The following is a 20,065-nucleotide window of genomic DNA, read 5'->3' on the forward strand; positions in this document are numbered from 1 at the left end:
GTGGTTCCAGTGACAGAACACCAGCCACAGACAAGAAAGCAAAGCAAGAGGGAGGCCTTGAGTTCAAATCCCAGTACTGGCAAAATCAAAATGAAACGTACAAAACCCCAAATAAACACAAACACACAAACAAACAAGGCATCCCTCATAGGTCGTTAATGAAGTCGCCATCATTCTGCAAAGTTCACAGCTATTCATGTTAGCAGTCAATGTTGCTAACATCGCTGGACAGCACCTGCCCTTTGGGTCTGCTCAGGCACTCAGCCTGTGGCTCTAAAGTGCAGCCACTGTAGTAGTCTAGCTTCCAAGTGGTGTCCTGCCTTATCAATGTAAGGGCGCCCTCCAGTGTCCAAAGGGGTGAGAGCATTGGAAATGCCTCTGGAAGAAGGGTGGTTCAGGGTGCAAGTTTTCACATCTCACTACTTACTGTGCGAATATCGGGTGATGGGGAGAAGAGGCTTTCTATTACATGGATGGTGATGTAGTAAATCAGGGTAGAGCCTGAGATTTTGCATTTCTCACAAGCTACAGCAGTGTTCCTGCTTGGAGACAGAAAATCTGGGGGGCAAAGAATCTTTTCTGCAGGCAACCTGCTAATAAGCACAGTGAAAGCCAGAGAATTTCTACAAAGCCTGGATGTGTGAGAGGGGTCTATCCAAATCCTCATGTGTGTTGTGCCCCCTGGCCTGCCTGCCCACCTCAGCTAATCTCAGTGTCCTCGTCACTTGCTCTATTCCAGTTTCACTGGCATTGTTAGCTCCTCAAACAAGCCACCTTTTGCCTCTGTTTTTGTGCCTAGAATGTGTGTGTCACCACTGTCTCCAGTGACTTGGTTTTCCTCGAGTAGTAGCATTTCAGCGGGATCCCTTTGTGTTCCTTACCCATGTTTACTTATGCACAGTGTGTTTCTCGTCCAGGCCTGGATGCATGAGGAAAGCTTTTCATATTTCTGTATATTTGGTACACCCACCTGGAAGCTGATACTCAGTAAGTGAAATATTTGTTGTGTAGACATGTAAACAGGGAACAAAGATATATCCTTGAGAACTCTTTTGTCCACTGGAGTGTCCTTCTTGCAGGGTAAATGACGAGCTGGAACTGGTTCTTACTGAAAACAGTAGAACAAGAGGCCAAGGGAAGATGTTTTCAACCACATCTCACTTTCCGAGATGTTCTAATGTGAAGAAAGCATGCATCTGAGATAGCGGAAAAGCAGTCACTCTAATGTTAAATAGCTTACGAGCAATTAGTTGATGAAGTCCCAGATTAAACAACCATACTACAAGATTTCTTGGGGCTTTGGGTTGTGTTAATGATGAGTCTGCAAGAGAAGGGACACAAATGCCTCTTTCCTTCTTTCTTTCTTTTCTTTTCTTTCTGCCAGGCCTAGGGCTTGAACTCAGGGTCTGGGCACTGTCCTTGGACACTTCTTGCTCAAGGCTAGTGCTCTGCCTAGCCAGAACTGGTGCTGTGGCCCGTTTCTATGTATGTGGTATTGAGGAATCGAACCCAGGGCTTCGTGTATGCCAGGTAAGCACTTTACCCCTGGGCTATGCTTCCAGCCCCAACGCAATGTTTTTGTTTGCTGGCCTGTGGTTGTGAGAGAGGTGGGAATTTGCTTACTGAGGAGTTACTCCTTTCTTGTCTTAAAGTGGGGCTCACCTCCCATGTTGTTGCTGGCTGTGCTCAACACTCAATTTCTCCCCTTCCCTTTGGTACAGGCACAGACCCACAGTCCCTGGCTGGTGGGATCTCTGCAAAAGTGGGCCAGGAACCTCTGGGAAGTTTTCCTTATTAAACCGGATGTGCAAAGGAAAATTTCTTTCCTGTGTTTTAATGTGGTCCTGAAAAGATCTGATGCCTGGAGCCACAGTAGCCTGTAGTAAACATGAGGTGACACACTGACAGCGTGCAAAAGACAGAATTCTGGGAATGGTGATGTGAAGGGGTGACAAAGATCTGAACTTTGGATGACACCACAGAGCTACTGACTTTATCAGCCTTGCATCTTGGGTTTCTGGTTGTGCAAGAAAATATGTGTTCTCATTGCTTTCAGACACTTTTGATGAGGTAGGTTTTATTGTTGTGTTTCTTTTGCTTCATTTTTATATCAGTGCTCTGTCTTGAAGTCAGTGTCTTAGGGTCTTGCTTGGCTTGTTTGCTCAAGGCTGGTGTACTACCATTTGAGCTCCACCTCCACTTCTGGCTTTTTGCTAATTAATTGGAGGTAGGAGTCACATAGACTTGCCTACCCAGACTGGCTTTGAACTGCTTTCCTCAGAGCCTCAGACTCCTGAGAAGCTAGGATTACAGGGGTGAGACACAGAGGACAGGGACTTTCTGAAATTGACTCCTGGTACCAGTGCCAAAGCACTTTCCTCATCAGTGAAATGGAGAAGATGTAGAAAGGGTGGCATTGATCAAGATGCATTGTATTCCTAAGTGGACATGTTGAATTGAAATCTTTGTACAACTACTTAAAGATAATAAAAATACTTCTATTAAAAATAATTTGTTCGTGGTTGAAACATCTGCTGTCTTGAAGAACCTGCATTTGGCAGAAAACAACCTGGACAATGAGGGTCAAGGAAATAGTTGCTTTTGAGTTCCTTTCATTTTTGAAGGACCAAAAAAACATGCCCGGTTTAACCTCTTCTCACATCAGTCATTTTCACTCACACTAGAAACAACAGAAAGACACACATTTGGGTTGAAATGATGTGCTTTTATGGGAAACAAAAATATCCAATAACTATAACAAAAGCCCTTCGGTCTCGCAAGTTGTTAACCAGTGACAATGAGGCAATTTCAACGTGTCTAGCTGGGGCATGAGTAATGGGTTAGGAAAGTTGAAAGACATTGGCGGAGAAAGAGAGGTTGCAGGAAGGTTTAACATTTTAAATGAGGCCATTATTAGACTCCTTTCTGGTCCCTCCACCTTGTTACCCTTTCAACTTGCAAAATCCTTTCATCCTATCTTTGCCCAGATGCAAATCTCCTATAGTTCAATCCTTGCACTGCATCAACTGCACATACCTTTCCACCAGTTTACACATGCCATCCCTCCTGTCTTTTCCTACCACACTCTCTGCTTGGTGCCCATCGTGTTTTACAAGGCCCACTCTTCCCAGGCATGCCCCCAGGCCAGGGCCTGTGGGGATGCGTCCGTGTCCCCTCCCCCGCCCCACTCCGTGCACAGTGTCTAGCAGGTCCTCAGTGAGGGTTTGCTGAATTGATGTCACTTCTCCCCATGCCACGTCACATCACCAGTCTCTCGAGAGTCACCATCTTCATATCCACTTCTCACTCCAGGCATCTCCAAGAAGGACCAGCTGCCCCCCAAGGACTGCCAACTGACCGTTGAAGCTTGGTGAGAGAAGTTTACACTTTCACCCCCACAGGGGAAAGAAAGAGAACTCCTGGGGGAACTGGGAATGATCAGGACCCGGGTTGGCCAATCCCCCACTTTGGAATTTACCAAGCAACTACTCTTCTGGAAGCTTCCACCATGAGACCTAGCCAACTTGGCAGGAGGACTCTGGGGTGGGGGTCTGGTGGTCCACTGTGCGTGGTGCTGAGCCAGGGACCAGTGGTGTGGGCCAAGAGGCTTTCTTTGGGCAGAGGCCTATTCTCTCAGAAGGAGTCGGTGACAAACATGAGTCTGGTTACTTGGTTGGAGCTGTGGTGGGGATGCTAGCCCTGTGGTGTGTAGATCGTCAGGCACATAGATTGTAATAAGGCTGAAGAGTAGCAGCTGCAACAATGGCCTCTTCTAGAAAGGGGGAAGGATCAGGAGGTACTGGGGACAAAAGGAGAGAAAGGGGACCTCAGAGCTCTGGGGCTCTGTCTCCTCTCCCAGCATCCTCTGCTTTCCTGTTCCTCCATGTCCAGTTTGGGCCAGCTGGAGGTTGGTAGTGGGGGACCAAGTGCCTTTGTGCCTTTTCCTACTATGAATCCTAGATTCAGACAAGGGAGAGATCAAGGTGGGGGGTGGGAGGAGGAGGGAGGAGGAGGGAGGAAGAGCAGAGAAGCCAAGGCCCTGCCCATGTGGGGGTCACGAGTGGATTTGAGACTCATGCCTTGAATTGCATCATCCCCGGAGAGCACTTAGCTCCTAATTAGCAGTGTGGAGAAAATTCTTCATGAGCTCCCAGAGGCGCTCAATGATTTGAGGGGGGCAGGGAGTGGATCACCATGGAGTTCCCATCATGGCATGATCCTCGAAAGCCCTGGAGACAGGGGGGAGAGCCAAGCAGCCAAACAGAGAAGCTTCTCCAGGCACCGTTCCGAGGAGAGGGAGTTGGACCTTGGGGGACCCGAATTGGGACAGATGTTTCAGTATAAAAAAAAGGACCCTCAGCAAAAGGGCAGAGTCCCATCAAATCCCTTGCCTGATCTTACAGCACTTAGAAAAGAGAAGTAAGGAGCATAAAAATCCCTCACTGATGTGGGCTTGCCTGACAGCACAGAAAAGCAAGTCCTGTTATACAAGAGGATTATGCCAGGCGGCGGTGTAGAGATTTACATACATCTTTATATAAATGCTTCTATATGTATAGGGTCCCTGCTAGAACAGCCGGGCTTGCTTCTTCAGTTCATTTCTCTTCCAGAGGGCTAGACGTTCAAACTCCGAGATGGTCATGCCGAAGACTTGGTAGAACTCTTCCTGGGACAGGTGGCGCTGAAGAGGGGGGTGAGGAGGGGAGGGAGAGAGAGAACAGAGGTAGATGAGGGTGGTGGCTAGGGGATAGCAGCCGGCTGGCTGGCTCCCTCTTCATGGAGGTGTGCAATAAAGGTGGAGAGAAAGATTTCCTCCCAGCAGCCTCTGCAGCTGCTCTTTGCCTATGGCCTGGATGGGTTCTGACTGTTATGAATGGTGTGAGACCATCTTATTCCCATTTGGGAGACACAAGTGGTATATCCAATATTTAGGGTATCTATCTATCTATCTATCTATCTATCTATCATCTATTTGTCTATTTATCTATCTATTTTTCTGGTATTATCTCTTGAACTCAGGACCTTATGCTCTCAATGATTTGCCTGCTTACAGCTGGTACTTCTGTCATGTGAGCCACCCCTCTAGCTCATCTTTTTGCTGGTAGATTAAAGATGGAGTCTAGTGAACTTTTCTGCCCTGGCTGGTTTTGAACTGCCATTTTCTAGGTTCCAGCCTCTTGAGTAGAAAGGCCTGTAGACATTAGTCGCCAATGTCTGGCTTCTTAAAATCTGGAAGGCTGTCAATGTAAAAAGAAAAATCACTGCTCTCCATTTGTAGAACAACTGGAATGTTCTTTCATCTCTGTCTCTCTGTCTCTGTCTTTATCTCTGTCTCTCTCTCTTTCCTATGAAAACAAGTTTCTCAGGTAACATGAGCATTGTTCTCCATTCCCAGAAAGGCTTGTCAGCTCTCCCTCCCTGTTTCCCTCTATCCTTCACTCTCTTCTAAGCTCTCCGGTAGGTATTAAACATTGGCAGAGCTTTTAGAGTTAGAAGTACATGAGTTTTAAAATGTAACATGTTAACAATTGGTGTTGTTGGGTCAAACGTTTATTTCACTACTTTCTTCCAGTTTTGGGTCTTGAACTCAGGGTTTCAAGGGCTTATTGGCTTTTTTTCTTAAGCGTGGTACTCTACCACTTGAGCTACATCTCTACTTCCAGATTTTTGCTGGCTAATTGGGGAGAATAAGAATCTTATAGACTTTCCTTCTTGGGCCGGCCTCCAACTTCCATTCTCAGATCTCAGCCTCCTGAGTAGCTAGAATTACAGGCGTAAGCTACCAGCACCAGGCTAATTTCACTATTCTGGTAGCTTTTTTTTTTTTTTGGAAGTCTGAAAATTTTCAAAATGAATTTAAAATCAAATTCGACAAGAGAAACATATGGTGTATTTCCAGCTGGCACACTTATTGGGTTCAATGAACGATTACATAAACTAACTTCATACTTCAGGCCATTTGGTAAAATTTATTATTATTATTATTATTATTATTATTATTATTATTAATTTACAATCTCACAACAGTTCTCTAGCTTGTTATCACTGTGAACTAACATTTCAGCAGGCAGACACAGACATGTAACCTTGAACAAGTAAGTCAATCCCTTTTGAACCTCAGTTTCCTCTTCTGGAAAATTAGTAGCATGAGTGATCAGGAGGATACAGCCATTAGACAGCACTTGCCATGTGGCTGAAGAGCTTATGCTTTTCAAATGCCGTCACTTGGGGTGTTCTGGTCCACATTTCCTTTGCTGTCACCTCCTCCTCCTCCTCTCTGCTCATATGACCTCAGACTCATTTCCCTCTTGCTGGCTTCAAACACATGAAGTTTCCTCCTGCATCAAGCCCTTTGCACTGCTGTTCTCTATGTTCGGATTGTTGTTATTTCTTAGGAAAGAGTGGCTAATTCCCTCCTGAACTTCAAATCTTTGTCATATAGTGGTTGAGACCTGCTCTAGTAGCTCATTTAAAACTGCCACTTGCTCCTCCCTGGAATTCCCAGTCCTTCTCTCTTTTACCTTTTTGTTGTTCATGGGACTTGAACTCAGGCTCCGAGTTATGTCCCTGGGCTCTTTTTGTTCAAGGCTAGCACTCTATCACTTTGAGCCACAGCACCACTTCCAGTTTTCTGGTGGTTAATAGGAGATATGAGTTTCACAGACTTTACTGCCTGGGAAACTGTGATCCTCAGATTTCAGCCTTGTGAGGAGCTAGGATTATAGGTGTGAGCCACCAGCACCTGGCTTCTTTTACCTTTTTGTGAGCTCTTATTACTTATCACCTTAACTACTGACAATGTCTGTTCTTTGCTTGTGTCCAGTATCTATCTGCTCACATATGAGCAGCACTCCTGTTATATTTGATATGATGTAGGAACCTACTTAGTATATAATGAACTTGTGTGTGTGTGTGCTGGTACTGGTGTTTGAACTTAGGACTTTGGCATCACGCCTTAGCTTTTCCATTCATGGATGATGCTCTACCTCTTGAACCACAGCTCTACTTCTGGCGTTTAAAAATTTTTATTTTATTGTCGGGATAATGTATCGAGGGGCTACAGTTACGTCCATCAGGTAGTAGGTATGTTACTTCCCGCACATGGATACCCCTTCCCATGTTTTTGTTCCCATTTCCCTCCCCCCAGCTTCTGGCTTTTTGATGGTTAATTGGAGCTAAGAGTTTCATGGACTTGTTTGCCTGGGCTGGATTCAAACTCCGATTGTCAGATCTCAGCTAAGATTACAGATGTGAGCCACTGGTGTTCGGCCTATAATAGACTTTGGATGAATTAATATTTGTACTCTTGAGGATGAAGTCAGGATCCTGAATTGGACAGAGGCTAGGACAGGGTTCCTAGCCCCGTGGCCTCAACCTTACATTTCAGACATTTCAGGAAACAGGGATGTGTGCGCTCCTTCCTCAGACTGAGCTCTCCTTAACTACCGTGGGGGTTCTGTGCTCAGAGGCTCCCTGGAGGATTCTGATGCTCAGGAAATGTGAGCTCCTGGACCTGAGCATCTAGGGAGCCTGGAGACGTTTGCTGGTTTATGGGGGCTCCAAGGAGCCGCCCAGGAGCTGTCCCCTTCAGCACTGGTTGCCCTTCCGGACAGACATTCTCAGGCTGCTAACCCAGTGTGCCAGCACTGGAAAGCCTCACAGAAGGCCCACTTACCACCGTCCCCCCTTTCTGCTCTGCCTCGGCATCCGTTCATGGGGGTTCACATGCTCTTCTGAGGGACCACAGAGCTTTCTGTACTCCATCCACAAACTTTCCCTGACATCTCTCTCAGCTCAGGCTTTGTGATGAGGCCCTGAGGAAACTCAGGGCCAGGCAGAGGAATCTGAATCGAATGGGAGCCAGAGGTGCTCCCGCTCCACCCTGGACAGATGTGAGGAAGGAGGAACAGGCGGGTGGTCGTCCTGGGGGAGGACTAGAGGAGGGTTTAGGGTCCAGCCCTGGGTCCTAAGGCGGGAGGGAGCCTTTTCACAGGATGGGAAGAGTATATTCCAAGGCGGAGGAGAGGCAGGAATGAAACAGCACAGGAAGAGGCAACCCAGAAGCAAGCAGGGGATGGCACTTCTTGCCAAGTGACCTGTACTATTCCAAGGCTGATGCCCTTCCCAGACCTACCTCTATCCCTTCGTCCATGCCATTTCCACCAACACAATTCTTCCTCTGCCTCTCCATCCATCCAGACCCTCCCTGCCTTCTAAGTCCACCCAGTCCCTCCTCCTGCAAGCTTGCATCAACCGACCCAGGCCTTCGTGGGTTCTCTGAACAGCAATCTAATGACCACTGAGCACCTCATATTTGGTCTATTGCCATCCCCTGAGGCTGGTGACCACAGGTGTCAAATGGGTTGAAGAAGAGGCAACTCTGAACAGGCTGGGTATCAGAAACTGGTTCAAACCTCTGCCTTTTCACTGAGCCACGGAACCTGAGTCATTCATTTAGTCCGTCCCTCCTGAGCTCCGTTGGGCCAGGCAATTTTAGAACTGTCCAACCCAAAGCAGGAGCTTGGTGTTCCAGCCTTACCTCTAAGCGGGTCCGGTCTACATCCTTGGGCAGTCGGTTTCTTCCTCTTGTGGTCACCAGCAACAGTTCATAAGGGTAAATCTAAGGAGAAGGGGGGAGGTACATTTCTAGCTTGGGCAAGGCTGGTGGGCTTGTGTTTTGTAGCCATATTTTGGCTCCTTTTTCTTTTATTCTTCAAAGAACCAAAGATTAAATCTGGAGGGAAGGCTGGGCCAACCCTTCGGTTGCCTAGCAACTCAGGATGCCCTAAGGCCCCTTCTCCCCAAAGGCAAGTTCCACAGACTCTCCCAATACTACTGAGGATAAACATATGACATTTAGCACTAATGTGGGCAGAGGGCAGGTGTCTAGTATTGATGGCTGGAAAGCCACTGGAGTCTTTGGGACCCAGGGGGAAGGGTCAGATTTAATAGTTTGGAGACCCAGGACAGGATTCAGGAGAAAGTCAGCCAAAGAGGGGCAGGAAATGTTATTTATGGAAAGTTATTAATTCCATGCTTTTTCTCTGCATGCACGATCTTGCCATTCTCTTACTGGTCCCCAAGGCAGTGGTCCCCAGAATCCCGGAGACATGTCCTTTACCTTGTACTCTGCAGAGAGAAAAGAAACACATGCCAAGAACCATCACTACACTGCACTCTGTCTTAGTCTCTGCTGGGTCTGACACCACACAGCTGGAGACCACACACTGCCGAGGGCAGTCCAGGCGAATGTGTCAGAACCACAGGGGCCAGAGATGGGATTGAGCTGCTACTGAGATGGTTTGAGGAGAAAAGAAGCTTTTTGAGATATTTGGAATAGAAATGAGAAGCATTAGGCATCCGTGGCTCATGTACATAATCCTAGCTACCCAAGAGACAGAGATTTGCAGAATGAAGTTCAAAGCCATCTTGAGCAGGAAACTCTGAAATCCACATCTTAATAAGCAAAAAGCGAAAGATGGAGCTGTGGCTCAAGTGGTAAAACTCTAGCCTGGAGTGAAAAGTTGAAAGCATCGTGCCCAGGACCTTAGTTTAAGTCCTAGGATGAGCACGTGTGCACGTGCTCACACACACACACACACACACACACACACACACACACACACACTTAGAGAACCGAAGACTGGCAGCCATACACATAATTTTTGTATATTGTACATAAGGGGATTTGTTCTAGATCGCATTTGGAACCCTTTCTTCCTCCAAGGTTTGTCTGTAGCCTCTCCTGCCTGGGCCTCTAAGAGAAGCCGGTAGAAGCTGGCGTGAGAGCTTCTTTGGCACACAACATGAAGCTCATGGAAAATTTTCTGGGAACAATGTGCATTTGGCTCCGAGTGTTTCCCTCCACCGGGGCAGTACGGGGTGATCAGCATTCTGTGCTGATCTGGGAACCCAGATGGGACAGATGGCCTGGACAGCACCCAAGGCTGGGGGACTTGAGAGGCTGAGGGAGGAGCAGGGGAAAGAAAGGAGGAAGTGGAAGGGAATGGGAATGGGTATTCAGGATTTGGACAGAGGCCAGTGCTGGGAACTGGATTTGTAGTAATGGTTTGCCAGAGGTCAAGTATCAGTTTGTCCCAGTCTGGAGTGGGGTGGTGAAGTCTCAGGAGGGCCCTCTCCCTGCAGCCCCAGTCCCCTCACCTCCCAACCCGCCTTCCACTCACCTCGCATGCCCCAGTTGACTGCGTTCATGCTGTCATAATGGAAGAGGTCTGCGCTGGGTGTCTGTAGGGGAGGGAGAGAGAGCCAGGAGGGTCTGGACAGGGCTCACTTCTGCCTTCCAGTAGCATTCTCTCATCACTAAATCATGGACTAGGGTTGCTGGGGTGTGTGGCCCTCTGAGCAGCCTGTCTCAAGTTAGGGATGTTGAATTCACTGGCATCCATGCACACCCATTCCCAGTATATCCTAGGCACTCTGTGTATATGCATTTATGAATGTCATCTCCTGCATTCTTTCACTGCTTACACACCTGCCTTCCTGTGACAGTGCTACTCAACATTATAAATTGCTTCCTCTACAAACTCTCCATCCTCTTAGCCATAGATTATATATATATTACTATCTTGAAACATTCTATATAACTAGATTGGTTTCCTATTTACTACGCACATTGTTTTTCCCTATCAGAATATCAGCTCCAGGGGGTAAGGGTTTGGCATTTGCCACTGATTGCTTGTAGAACCTCTCACGTCGAAGAGAGGCTCAACAAATGTGCTGAATGAATTGGTGTTTAGTCTACAAGGGGTCCTCCCTACACCAAGATTTTCAGAGCCATTGCTCTGCAGTGGGGCTCTGTCTTAAGACTAACTCAAAGTAGATCTGCAGCTTCCATGTGGGCCTCCAAAACATCCCATTAGACATCAGAGTAGAATTGCAGGGCACAACTACTGAGCCCTCTTTAGTGTTGACCCAGGGTGCAGAGCCCGGATGACGTCCCTCTCTAGCTTCATGCCCTTACTCTTGGTCACACATGCCCTCTCTGTCCAGGAACTTAAGAGCCTGTGCTTCCGTGTATCTGGATGCAGATTTCAGAGAAGTGAGGCTCTCTCCCCACACCCAGGGCTATGTGGAAGTTCACCCCTTTCTGACCTCTCTTCCCCTGGCTTTATGGCTTTATTTTCCACATTAAGCACTTGCAACTTGCTGACTTCCTATCCTATTTTCTTGTTATTTTCTGTCTCCACTAGAATGGGAGCTCTGCCAAAGTGGCTTCACTCACTGCAGGATCTCCTGCGCCGGAGGAGTGATTGGTACTTAGTAGTTGTACAGTAAGCCAACACCTAGCTCAGTGTCTTGTTAGCCAAAGGTCAGCCTGTGCAATTAGACATGCCCCCACTTCCTTTCAGCCTGTAAGCCAGATCTCTACTTCCATGAATGTGTATGTCACAGGCTGTATACCTGAAAGTTCTGGAGACAATATGTCATGTTAGAGGCCATTGGCGGGTGACAGTCAGGTGCTGACTGCTGGCTTGGCCATCAGGCCTGTCTCTATCATGAATTGACTGGGAATGTAACTCATTGTTATTCCTCTGTCCTCCCTAATAGATTTTCATTAGTGATTACCTCCATTGAGCTGTGACGGTAGCATGAGTTGAGGCAGTAAAGCCGGTATGTGACACAGAGTTCTTGACCACTTTGTGCCAGTTTTCCCAGCCCCTGCCCCACAGTTCCTCTTCACACAGGGGTCACAGGGAAAGGTCACACTGCCTTTGGCTCCTTCTAGCTAACCACATCTAGCCCTCAAGCCTTTCCTCAAGGTTCACCCAAAGTGGTCATCCGAGTACTAAGTTGACGGTTAGTATTTTTTTTTTGCGGGGGGGAAGGTCCTCAGCATAGCCCTCTTACCCGGTGCAGCCCGTTTCTCCTGTAGGCAGGCAAGGAGGCAGATTTGGAGATTAGGGGATCTGAAAAGAAGAAACCAAAGCAGTTACCAGGAGTCCCAAGCCAGGGTTTGCATGCCCTGGAAGGCCTCTGCCTCCAAGTGGCCCCCATATTCCCAATCTAGTGGGAGAGCACTGGAGTCAGGGACCCCAGTTCTTTCTGATCTGATACTTGAACATCTCAGGGGGCCTCGCCCTGGCACAGTGCTTAGAGGCACCTGTTCACACACTGTTCTATCCACCCGCCCTCCTGTGGTGGATATCTCTGATCTGGCCTCCGGGTAACTTTGGACAAAGGCTCTGGATTTGAAGTTGAGCTCAGAGCCAGACAGGCGTAATTTCAAGTAGTAGAAGGGGCATTATGTTTCTAGAACTCCCAACGAAGGCTCACTATCTGGGAACTACAATGGGTAGACTGGACTGAGACAGCTACACAGAGTTGTCTCAGAGACATGAGCACTAGGAAAACAGCAAGTGAGGTGGGCCTGTCCTCACAGGATGTGACAGCCTGAAGGGGAGACAGGTAGGGAGAACTTACCACTGTCAGCCAGGTAGTGAGAACGTGGGGCTGCAAGAGAAAAGGGAAGACAGCTCATGGGGACAAAGAGATATGGCTCCCAGCCATTCTGGGAGAAGAGGTCTCCTTTGGCATCTCCCCCTCCCTACCCAGGGGGCATCAGAGCATTCTATCCTCCCTCTCCTGTTTGTGTTCCAGTCGAGCACCTGATGCAGGGCCAGTACTCTGGGAGATTTGTCAAAGATAATGGAACAGAACTGATCCCTCTTCCCCAGTTCAGGGATGGATTGCAAAGCCTTGCACATGCTAGGCATGTTTTGTATCACTGGGCTACACAGTCTTAGTACAGAGCCTAGAGCCAGATGTGGAAAACACCCTTCAGTGGTCAGATGGAGAATCTGACTCAAGAGCTCATCCTGTCCCTATCACTAGTAGCTACCTAAGCTTAGGCCAATTGATTAATTATAGTTCCACTTTCTCATCTGTAAAACAATGTCTCCATCTGGGCACTAGTGGCTCACACCTGTAATCCTAGTTATGCAGGAGTTGGAGTTCTGAGGAGCTCAGTTGGAAGTCAGTTCAGGCAGGAAAGTCTGTGAGCCTCTAATCTCTAATTAACCAGCAAAAGACAGAAGTGGAGATGTTTCAAGTGCTAAAGCACCAGCCTTAAGAAGAAAAAGCTCAAGAAAAGTACCCTGATCCCGAGTTCAAAACCTAGTACTAACACCCTTCACCCCTCCTCACCCCCTACCCACCAGCAGAGCTATTGTAGGAAAACACATGTCATAAATACAGTCAGACATTTAGCACAAGGTCTGGTTTATAAATACACTCCAAGGACTCCATCATCAGTGTTTTGAAGAAAAGACAGAAAAGCTCAGCCTTAAGGTCTTATCCTGGCTCAGTCACTTACTTATTCTCTGCCTGTGGACAAGTTACTTCTCTCCTCTATAAAGTGAGTGCTAATGATCTCTATATTGCAGGGATTTGTGAGGGCTCGGAGTGATAATGTATCTCCAAATGCCTGGGACATACAAGTATAATCAATGATACAGTCTATTGTCCATCAAATATTGATTTGAGGTGGGATTTCCTGGCAGGATTGAATTCCATGGGGGAAGAAGGGGAGGAGGCAGACAGAGCATGCAGCAGTGGAGACTCTCAAGGGGGAATGTGGGGGCATAGCTTCTGCTTGTACATCTCCAAGAGATGGGAGGCTCAGCACCTCAGGAAATAGCTTCTGTGTCTTTGAGCCCTTTAGAGAAGAGTATTAGAAGACATTTTTTCTAGTAATGTGACAGGAATCCACACCTCTGATGGCTCAAAGAGGTAGAATGAATGCTCACTGCAGTATGGTTTCATTTGGTTCTCAAACCAGGCCGTTGCCAAAGGTGTATTCCCAGTTCTGGAGAGCTTCCCTGAGGGGCCACTAAGATGGAGGGAGGTGAGAGTGTCTAAGGCTAGCCCAAGGGGTTGGGTATGGAGCGTTCCTTTAGGAAGGGGATGTGGTAGAGAATTCTATCACTTGAAAACTCATTGAACTTGGTTTCTGTGCCCTAGATCCCCATCTGGGAGGTATAGGTTCTCTATTGCACTGGGATGGCGGGAGGAAGAAGAGATATTTGGAATATATTTTAGGGGGGGTGCCTGGCCAAAAGTGAGTAGCCACTTGGTGTCAGTGTGCTGAACAATGCTTACAGCCATTGAGGGACAGGTCATAGCCAGCAGTGTGCAGGGCCTCTCTGCTGCTGGTGGAGCTCCGGGGAGGGGTCCATGGATCCGCATAGGAGCTTGAACGAGCCTTCATTTCCTCCTTCAGAATCAACCGGCCAATTCCACTCTGGAGCTGGGGAAGAGAGGAGCAAGGAGAAGTTAGAAGGAAATGAAGGATGTTGTGAGGGATTGATTGCAGGACAATTATTCTGGGATTGATTTCAGGAATTGTTTCCCTACCTCATGGGTATCAGAATTCTCAGACACTCAAATTATCCATTACATAAATGGTGTAGTATTTGTATATAACCTAAGACATGGTCCTTTGGATTTTAGATCATCTTTAATTAACTTATAAGATTCAATACTTTGGAGATGTTATGTGTTCCACTATTATACTATATTGCTTAGGAAACTAACAGATGAAAAGATCCGTAGATGCTTTGAACAGATATATTTTTCTAAACATTTAAATTTTTTTTATTGTAATTAGTAAAAGGGTTATATGATATTTGCCAGATAGAAGGTGCATTAATTCACATACATTGATACCCTTTCACATGTCTTGGTACCCATTTCCCTCCCCCCCACCCCCCACCCGTCTTGGTTTTCCCCCCTTCCCTATCAAATTTCAAATAACCAAATACAAATAAATTCAATATATCAGATAACAAAGTGAGATACTATAACAATATGAGATAACCAAGGGACAGCAAAGGAGATGAGAGACAACATAGTACATTAAGGACAACAAGCATTCATTATATGGCTTTTGTTTCAATATCCTGGAGGTCCTTTCAATTAGCTTCACATTATATGGCCTTATGTATCAAGGTTTTGCTCTATTGCAGATCTCTGCTAGGAGAGCCCAAGGTTTCTACTGATTATGACAAATGAGGGAAACCATTGAGCCTAAGTTCCTTTGAGTCTGGCTTACTTCACTTAATATGATTTTTTTTCTAAGTCTTTCCATTTCCTAACAAATGGGGTGATGTCATTCTTTCTGACAGCAGCATAGAATTCCATTGTGTACAAATACTTAACTTGTTGATCCACTCATCAACTGAGGGACATCTAGGTTGGTTCCATATCTTTGCTATGGTGAATAGTGCTGCAATGAACATTGTTGTGCTAGTGGGTTTAGTATGCCCTTGTTCCTGGATGGTTGGGTAAATGCCAAGTAGTGGAATTGCTGGGTCATAGGGGAGTTCTATTAAACATTTAAATTTTTTTTATCAATGTATCTACTTTTTTTGTGCTGCTTGAACCCAGCTTGAACTCATTTGGCTTTTTGCTCAAGATTGCTGTTTTACCACATGAGTCACACCTCTATTTCTGGTGTTTTGCTGGTTAATTGGGTAAGAATTTCACAGACTTCTGTCCTGGTGGTGTTGCTTGTGTTGAATCTGATTCCTCAATTCTCCACCTCCTGAGTAGCTAGGGTAGCATATGCTTAGTGGCTTTTTTTTCTCCAGTCCTACAATTTGCCTTTTTAATTATGCAAACTATGCAGTTCTTGTTCTTCTAGTGTAAGTTTGAATTTATTTTTTGAAAAATAAATCCTTAGTAATATGTCCTCTAAGCAGTTTATTTAACGATGTGGCCTGCTTACCTTATGCATGCTGTGTTCAAAATCATCCTCCTCTCCTCCAGATGAGAACCTCCGGGCTCGGGGCACTGTCAAAGGATGGATGGCACCAGTTCCAGCATGTGATTCACACAGTCCACCCTACTCTACCCTTCCCTTCCCTCCCTGCCCTTCCCTCCTCTTTCCAATGGCATCATCTATGATTTCTCACTAAGAAGTGATCTCTCCTTGCTTTTGTAGCCTTTGAACACCTGCCACTCGTGAGTGTTGATCCCTGTCCACTTCGATTTATAGTTCCTTCTATGTCTTGCTTTTTTTTTGCCAGTTCTGAGCACCGTCCTCGGGCTTTCTCAGGGCTAGAGCTCTACCACTTGAGCCACAGCACCATTTCTGGATTTTTTTTCTATGTATGTGGTACCAAGGAATCCAACCCAGGTCTTCGTGCATGCTAGGCAAGCTCTCCTATCACTAGGCTAACCTCCCAGCCAGTCTTACTCCTTTTTTAAAGGGAGATTTCTCCAAAGGCAATGAAGGAGTCATTTCTAAGCTACCACGAAACTTTGCTCAGAATGAACAATTAGTAAAGCCAACCATTGAAGCTAAGTGGACCATGGAGAAATTCTTCTTCAATATTTGAAAGGAACAGCTTGGGCTATGGTGGTGTCCTGAGGACCAGAATGTCTATGAGACCTTCTCAGCACTGTCATCTCTCTTTCTATTCTCCAAACCATTTTCTACCCTATAGCCAAAGTGGTCTTTCAACAGGATAGCTGTGATCTGAGACTATATCCAATGGCTTCTTACTGTGTCATAGGTAAGATCTCCACCTTAAGTCCCAAGACCCCATGGAAATCCCTCCTTCATCCTCTACTCACTTGCCTCCCACTTCAAGGTCAAGGTAAAGAGGCTCGCCTTTCCCTTCTTCCAGTGGCACTGCCCTCCCATCTGGAGTATTTGCAGATGTGTTTCTACATTCGCAACCCACCTCCTTGTTTCCTTCCTATAGTAGCTGAGAATTCGCAAGGGCAACCTTCTATTCCAATCCCTTGTGTGTCAAGTTTCTCTCTCAGTATATCTCTAGGGTCTATGGCTGGTCCTTTAAGACCTGCTGTGGATCGAATCAAAATCTTCAGTTACACCCCCTGCTAAATATCATCATTCATAATAATTGTGTGATGGCGAGGATGACTGATGCTCATGACAGCCCAAGTCTCTGGCAGAGATAATAATGGAGCATGGCCCCAGAGACACTTGGGAATGTTACCTTTAGGGGAGCCATGGTAGGTCCAGTACTCAGACTCCGAAGCATAGTAGGGGTCTGGTGAGTAGGCAGGGCTGTATTTAGAGGCCTGGCTGATGTCTTCACTTGTTTTGCTTTTGGTTGCTGTGGACAAATCACCTGTAGAGGAGCCAAGGAGAGCAGATAAAGGAGATGGAGACCTTAACTCCTCCCCAGAGTCACTGTAAGTGACTGGGGCAGGGGGCAGCTCACAAGATAGAGGAAGCTGTAGCCTTGCATTGTGTTGCTCCTAGAGGAGCCCTTGCACAGAGGGTTAAAGCCCCACCCTTCTTTGTCCACGTCCTTTCTGTCTCTGACCATACCATGCCGTTTGTAGATTGGGGGCTTCCGGTAGATGTTACTTTCTCCAGCTGCCATATGGAACGGGAAAGGACAGTGGGGAGGAGAAAGAGAGACAGGAGAGGATAGCTTTTGGTCAATTGATCTTGGAAAAGAGACACAGTCAGCAATTTTTTCCAAGATGCCACCATCTTTCCCCTGTGGATTTCTCTTTCAAAGTTGAACTTTCAACTTTACCCCAGCAAGTTTCCAAGTAAGGCAGGGGAGAGGAGGGGAAGGCAGAGGAATGGATGGATCCAAATGGTGCCAAGAAAGGAAGGGGGGGTGAATGGTGGGCATGGCAGACAGGGGTGCATGCTCAGCAGATCCCCATGCAGGAAAACGTCTCCCCATCCCAGTGGCCACACAGAATCCCAAGAATGCTGCAGCTAAGTTTCTGGATTTGCTACCTCCTTTCTCAAAACTAGACAGCATAGGACCCCTCTGGGATGCTAAAGCAGTCAGACAAGCTCTTGTGAGGCAAGTGAAAGGCTGAGGTTGGATTTGGGAGGCAGTCCTACATAATTCTGACATAATTCAGGGTGAAAGCTTGTCTTATGAGGCCATCTAATCCCTGGTTTCCCTGACCTTCCATCACTACCTCTATCACACTTGGCTGTTTCCTTAGCCCAGGCTGTTTTTCCTGGAGTCTTCTCATTTTTCTGCTTTAATGTCAACTCTTCCAAGAAAGAAATCCTACCTGACCATGTCTGCTACTCAGTCAGTCTCTCTCTCTCTCTCTCTCTCTCTCTCTCTCTCTCTCTCTCTCTCTCTCTCTCTCTCTCTTTCTTCATGTACCATCTGTCTCCCCTTATGAGAAAATACACACCCTTAAGGCAGGATTCAAGGCTGGGTTATCCCAGTTGAACTTCAGGTTTCACAGGCAGGGCAGGAAAGGCTCAGTGAAGCTAAGTGACGGGCCCTGGGGTCCATAGTTTAGAGGCATCAGGATTAAGATTCAATCCCAAGAGTTTTGATTCAAGCAGTGTCCACCAAGACCTTACTGCTGTGCCTTATCCTGCTCCTCTGACCTTACTCTCCCTGCTACGTTCCTCTCCGGGCTGCTTTCCTGTGGTTCTGGCTAAGGTGGGCTCTGCCAAGTGGGTAGACTAAAGGCATAGGTGTGTTGGGGTTGGAGGATGGGTTGGTGTAGGTGACTGATTTGGGAGGGACCCCAGGAACCAGCTCCTCCTTGGTGCTTATGCAGCAAGGAGAGGGTGGCTCAGATGCCTGGCACCAGCCCACAGTGCATGCACCCATGCTGGAAATGCCAGGCTGTCAGTGCCTACCTGGGATGTGAAAGTGCTTGGGAGCCTGGTAAGAGGTTGGAGTGGAGGACCTCACATCTAATTGGCTATGGTATGGAGAGCTCCGGCCACTCTCGGGCCCTGGAGCAGGCAGGCAGTGGTCCCCAGAGCGAACAGAGGGACAGAGAAAACAGGCATTAATGCAGTGGCCGTTAAGGAAGCGGTGTGGTGATGGCGGCAGGGATGGGGTGGGCCGGGCGTCCCAGCGTGCTCAGCTCCAGAGTGGGAGAAGCACGTGCTCTCATGCACCGTGTCGGCAGACACAAGCTCCACCTGCTTCCCTCTGCCAGTTCTCCCCCATGTCAGGGCTTCTGATTCTTAAGGAAGCATCTTTGGTGGCTCACCCCTCCACCCCAACTGGCCCAGGCTTCTCCCCTTCATTACTTCCCCTCCATCCAACCCCAGGGTGGGAGACTGTGGATGTTCTGACTGGCTGGGTGGGGCTAGGGCCAGCCCTGTTTCTGGCCTGTGCACGAAAGGACAAGGGAGGGGACTGCCAGCCAGGCTGATTGCCATTCCTCACCTTCCTGCTGCTTCCCAGTGCCATATCCCTATCTTTGCCTCTGCTGGGGTATCTTATGCACTCAGTTAGGCCCAGCTGTAGGGACCAGGGTGTCCAAGAGGCCCTACTGCCATAGGAACCATGGGGCAGCTGTGCCTTCCCTGCAGCCCAGTGACAACCAAATCTTTCTTTGGGGGTTCACCTGCCTTACCTGCACGGTAGTAATGGTGAGGTGAACGGGAGAAGGTGGGGGACATGCCCTGTCGGCTGTAGGTGGGGGAGTCGATGTATCCTGGGCTGGAGGCTCTTCTCTGCCGGAGATCCAGGTTCTCATAGATATCCTGGGGAGACGGAGGAGAAGTGGGAATGCAAGTAAGGTCTGAGGTGCTAGAGTCCAGCAGGCAAGTGGGCAGAGGCCACAGAATCTGAAGTTCTGGAGGCTCAGGTGAGACTAGAGATCCCTTTTCTGAGTTATCCCCACTGTAGACATGGGGAACACCTTGAATCAGGGATCAGGCTCATTGGGTTTATGGGGTGGAGGAGCTGGGGGCTTTCTTGGGTACCTTTTCTCTATCAGCCTGATTACCTGGGAGTAGGGAGATAATGTTCCCAGCGACTGAGGAGTGGAGAGTTTGAAGGCAGCCATGGAGGGAGCAAAGGGAGAGAGAAGGGCAAAGAGAAAGGCACAGGGTGTGTTTAGATGAAAAGAGGGATTGCTCCCGCCCCTGGTTCCCCTTCCCCTGACAATGCCTGTCTTAGAATTCAGAATGTCAGAACTGCTGCCAGGAGGTTGGACACTTTAAGATCATGCTCCACTTTTACATAGGGAAAACAGAGGGAATCGGAGGGCTCGTGGCCGTTGTGGGTCTCGGAGGGAGAAGCAGCAGGTCTTGACTTATAGTCTGGTCTCCCCAGTG

At 47.6% G+C, this 20,065-nt stretch overlaps 1 protein-coding gene across 4 annotated transcripts in view; it reads right to left on the minus strand.

The window, feature by feature from the left end:
* Positions 1 to 2,704: 2,704 nt before the first annotated feature.
* The window catches only part of Ablim3 (actin binding LIM protein family member 3), a 113,303-nt gene continuing 95,942 nt past the window's right edge, over positions 2,705 to 20,065 (minus strand). For 2 of the 4 annotated variants that reach the window (XM_090331257.1, XM_090331258.1), the window contains 10 exons: positions 19,360 to 19,489; positions 18,629 to 18,727; positions 17,324 to 17,371; positions 16,986 to 17,120; positions 15,746 to 15,810; positions 14,119 to 14,266; positions 12,442 to 12,471; positions 11,869 to 11,927; positions 10,185 to 10,245; positions 8,885 to 9,129 (listed from right to left, as the gene is read on the minus strand). In XM_090331257.1, the coding sequence (XP_090187383.1) occupies positions 9,026 to 9,129; positions 10,185 to 10,245; positions 11,869 to 11,927; positions 12,442 to 12,471; positions 14,119 to 14,266; positions 15,746 to 15,810; positions 16,986 to 17,120; positions 17,324 to 17,371; positions 18,629 to 18,727; positions 19,360 to 19,489 (879 nt within the window). In that variant the 3' untranslated portion in view covers positions 8,885 to 9,025. Of the gene's footprint in view, positions 4,682 to 8,539; positions 8,621 to 8,884; positions 9,130 to 10,184; positions 10,246 to 11,868; positions 11,928 to 12,441; positions 12,472 to 14,118; positions 14,267 to 15,745; positions 15,811 to 16,985; positions 17,121 to 17,323; positions 17,372 to 18,628; positions 18,728 to 19,359; positions 19,490 to 19,734; positions 19,765 to 20,065 lie in introns of those variants that run through there. The other 2 variants (XM_090331259.1, XM_090331256.1) reach the window with 2 other exon arrangements.

This window comes from Megascapheus bottae, chromosome 4, assembly GCF_031878675.1.
Source record: "Megascapheus bottae isolate mThoBot1 chromosome 4, mThoBot2.hap1, whole genome shotgun sequence".
Classification (NCBI taxonomy): domain Eukaryota; kingdom Metazoa; phylum Chordata; class Mammalia; order Rodentia; family Geomyidae; genus Megascapheus; species Megascapheus bottae.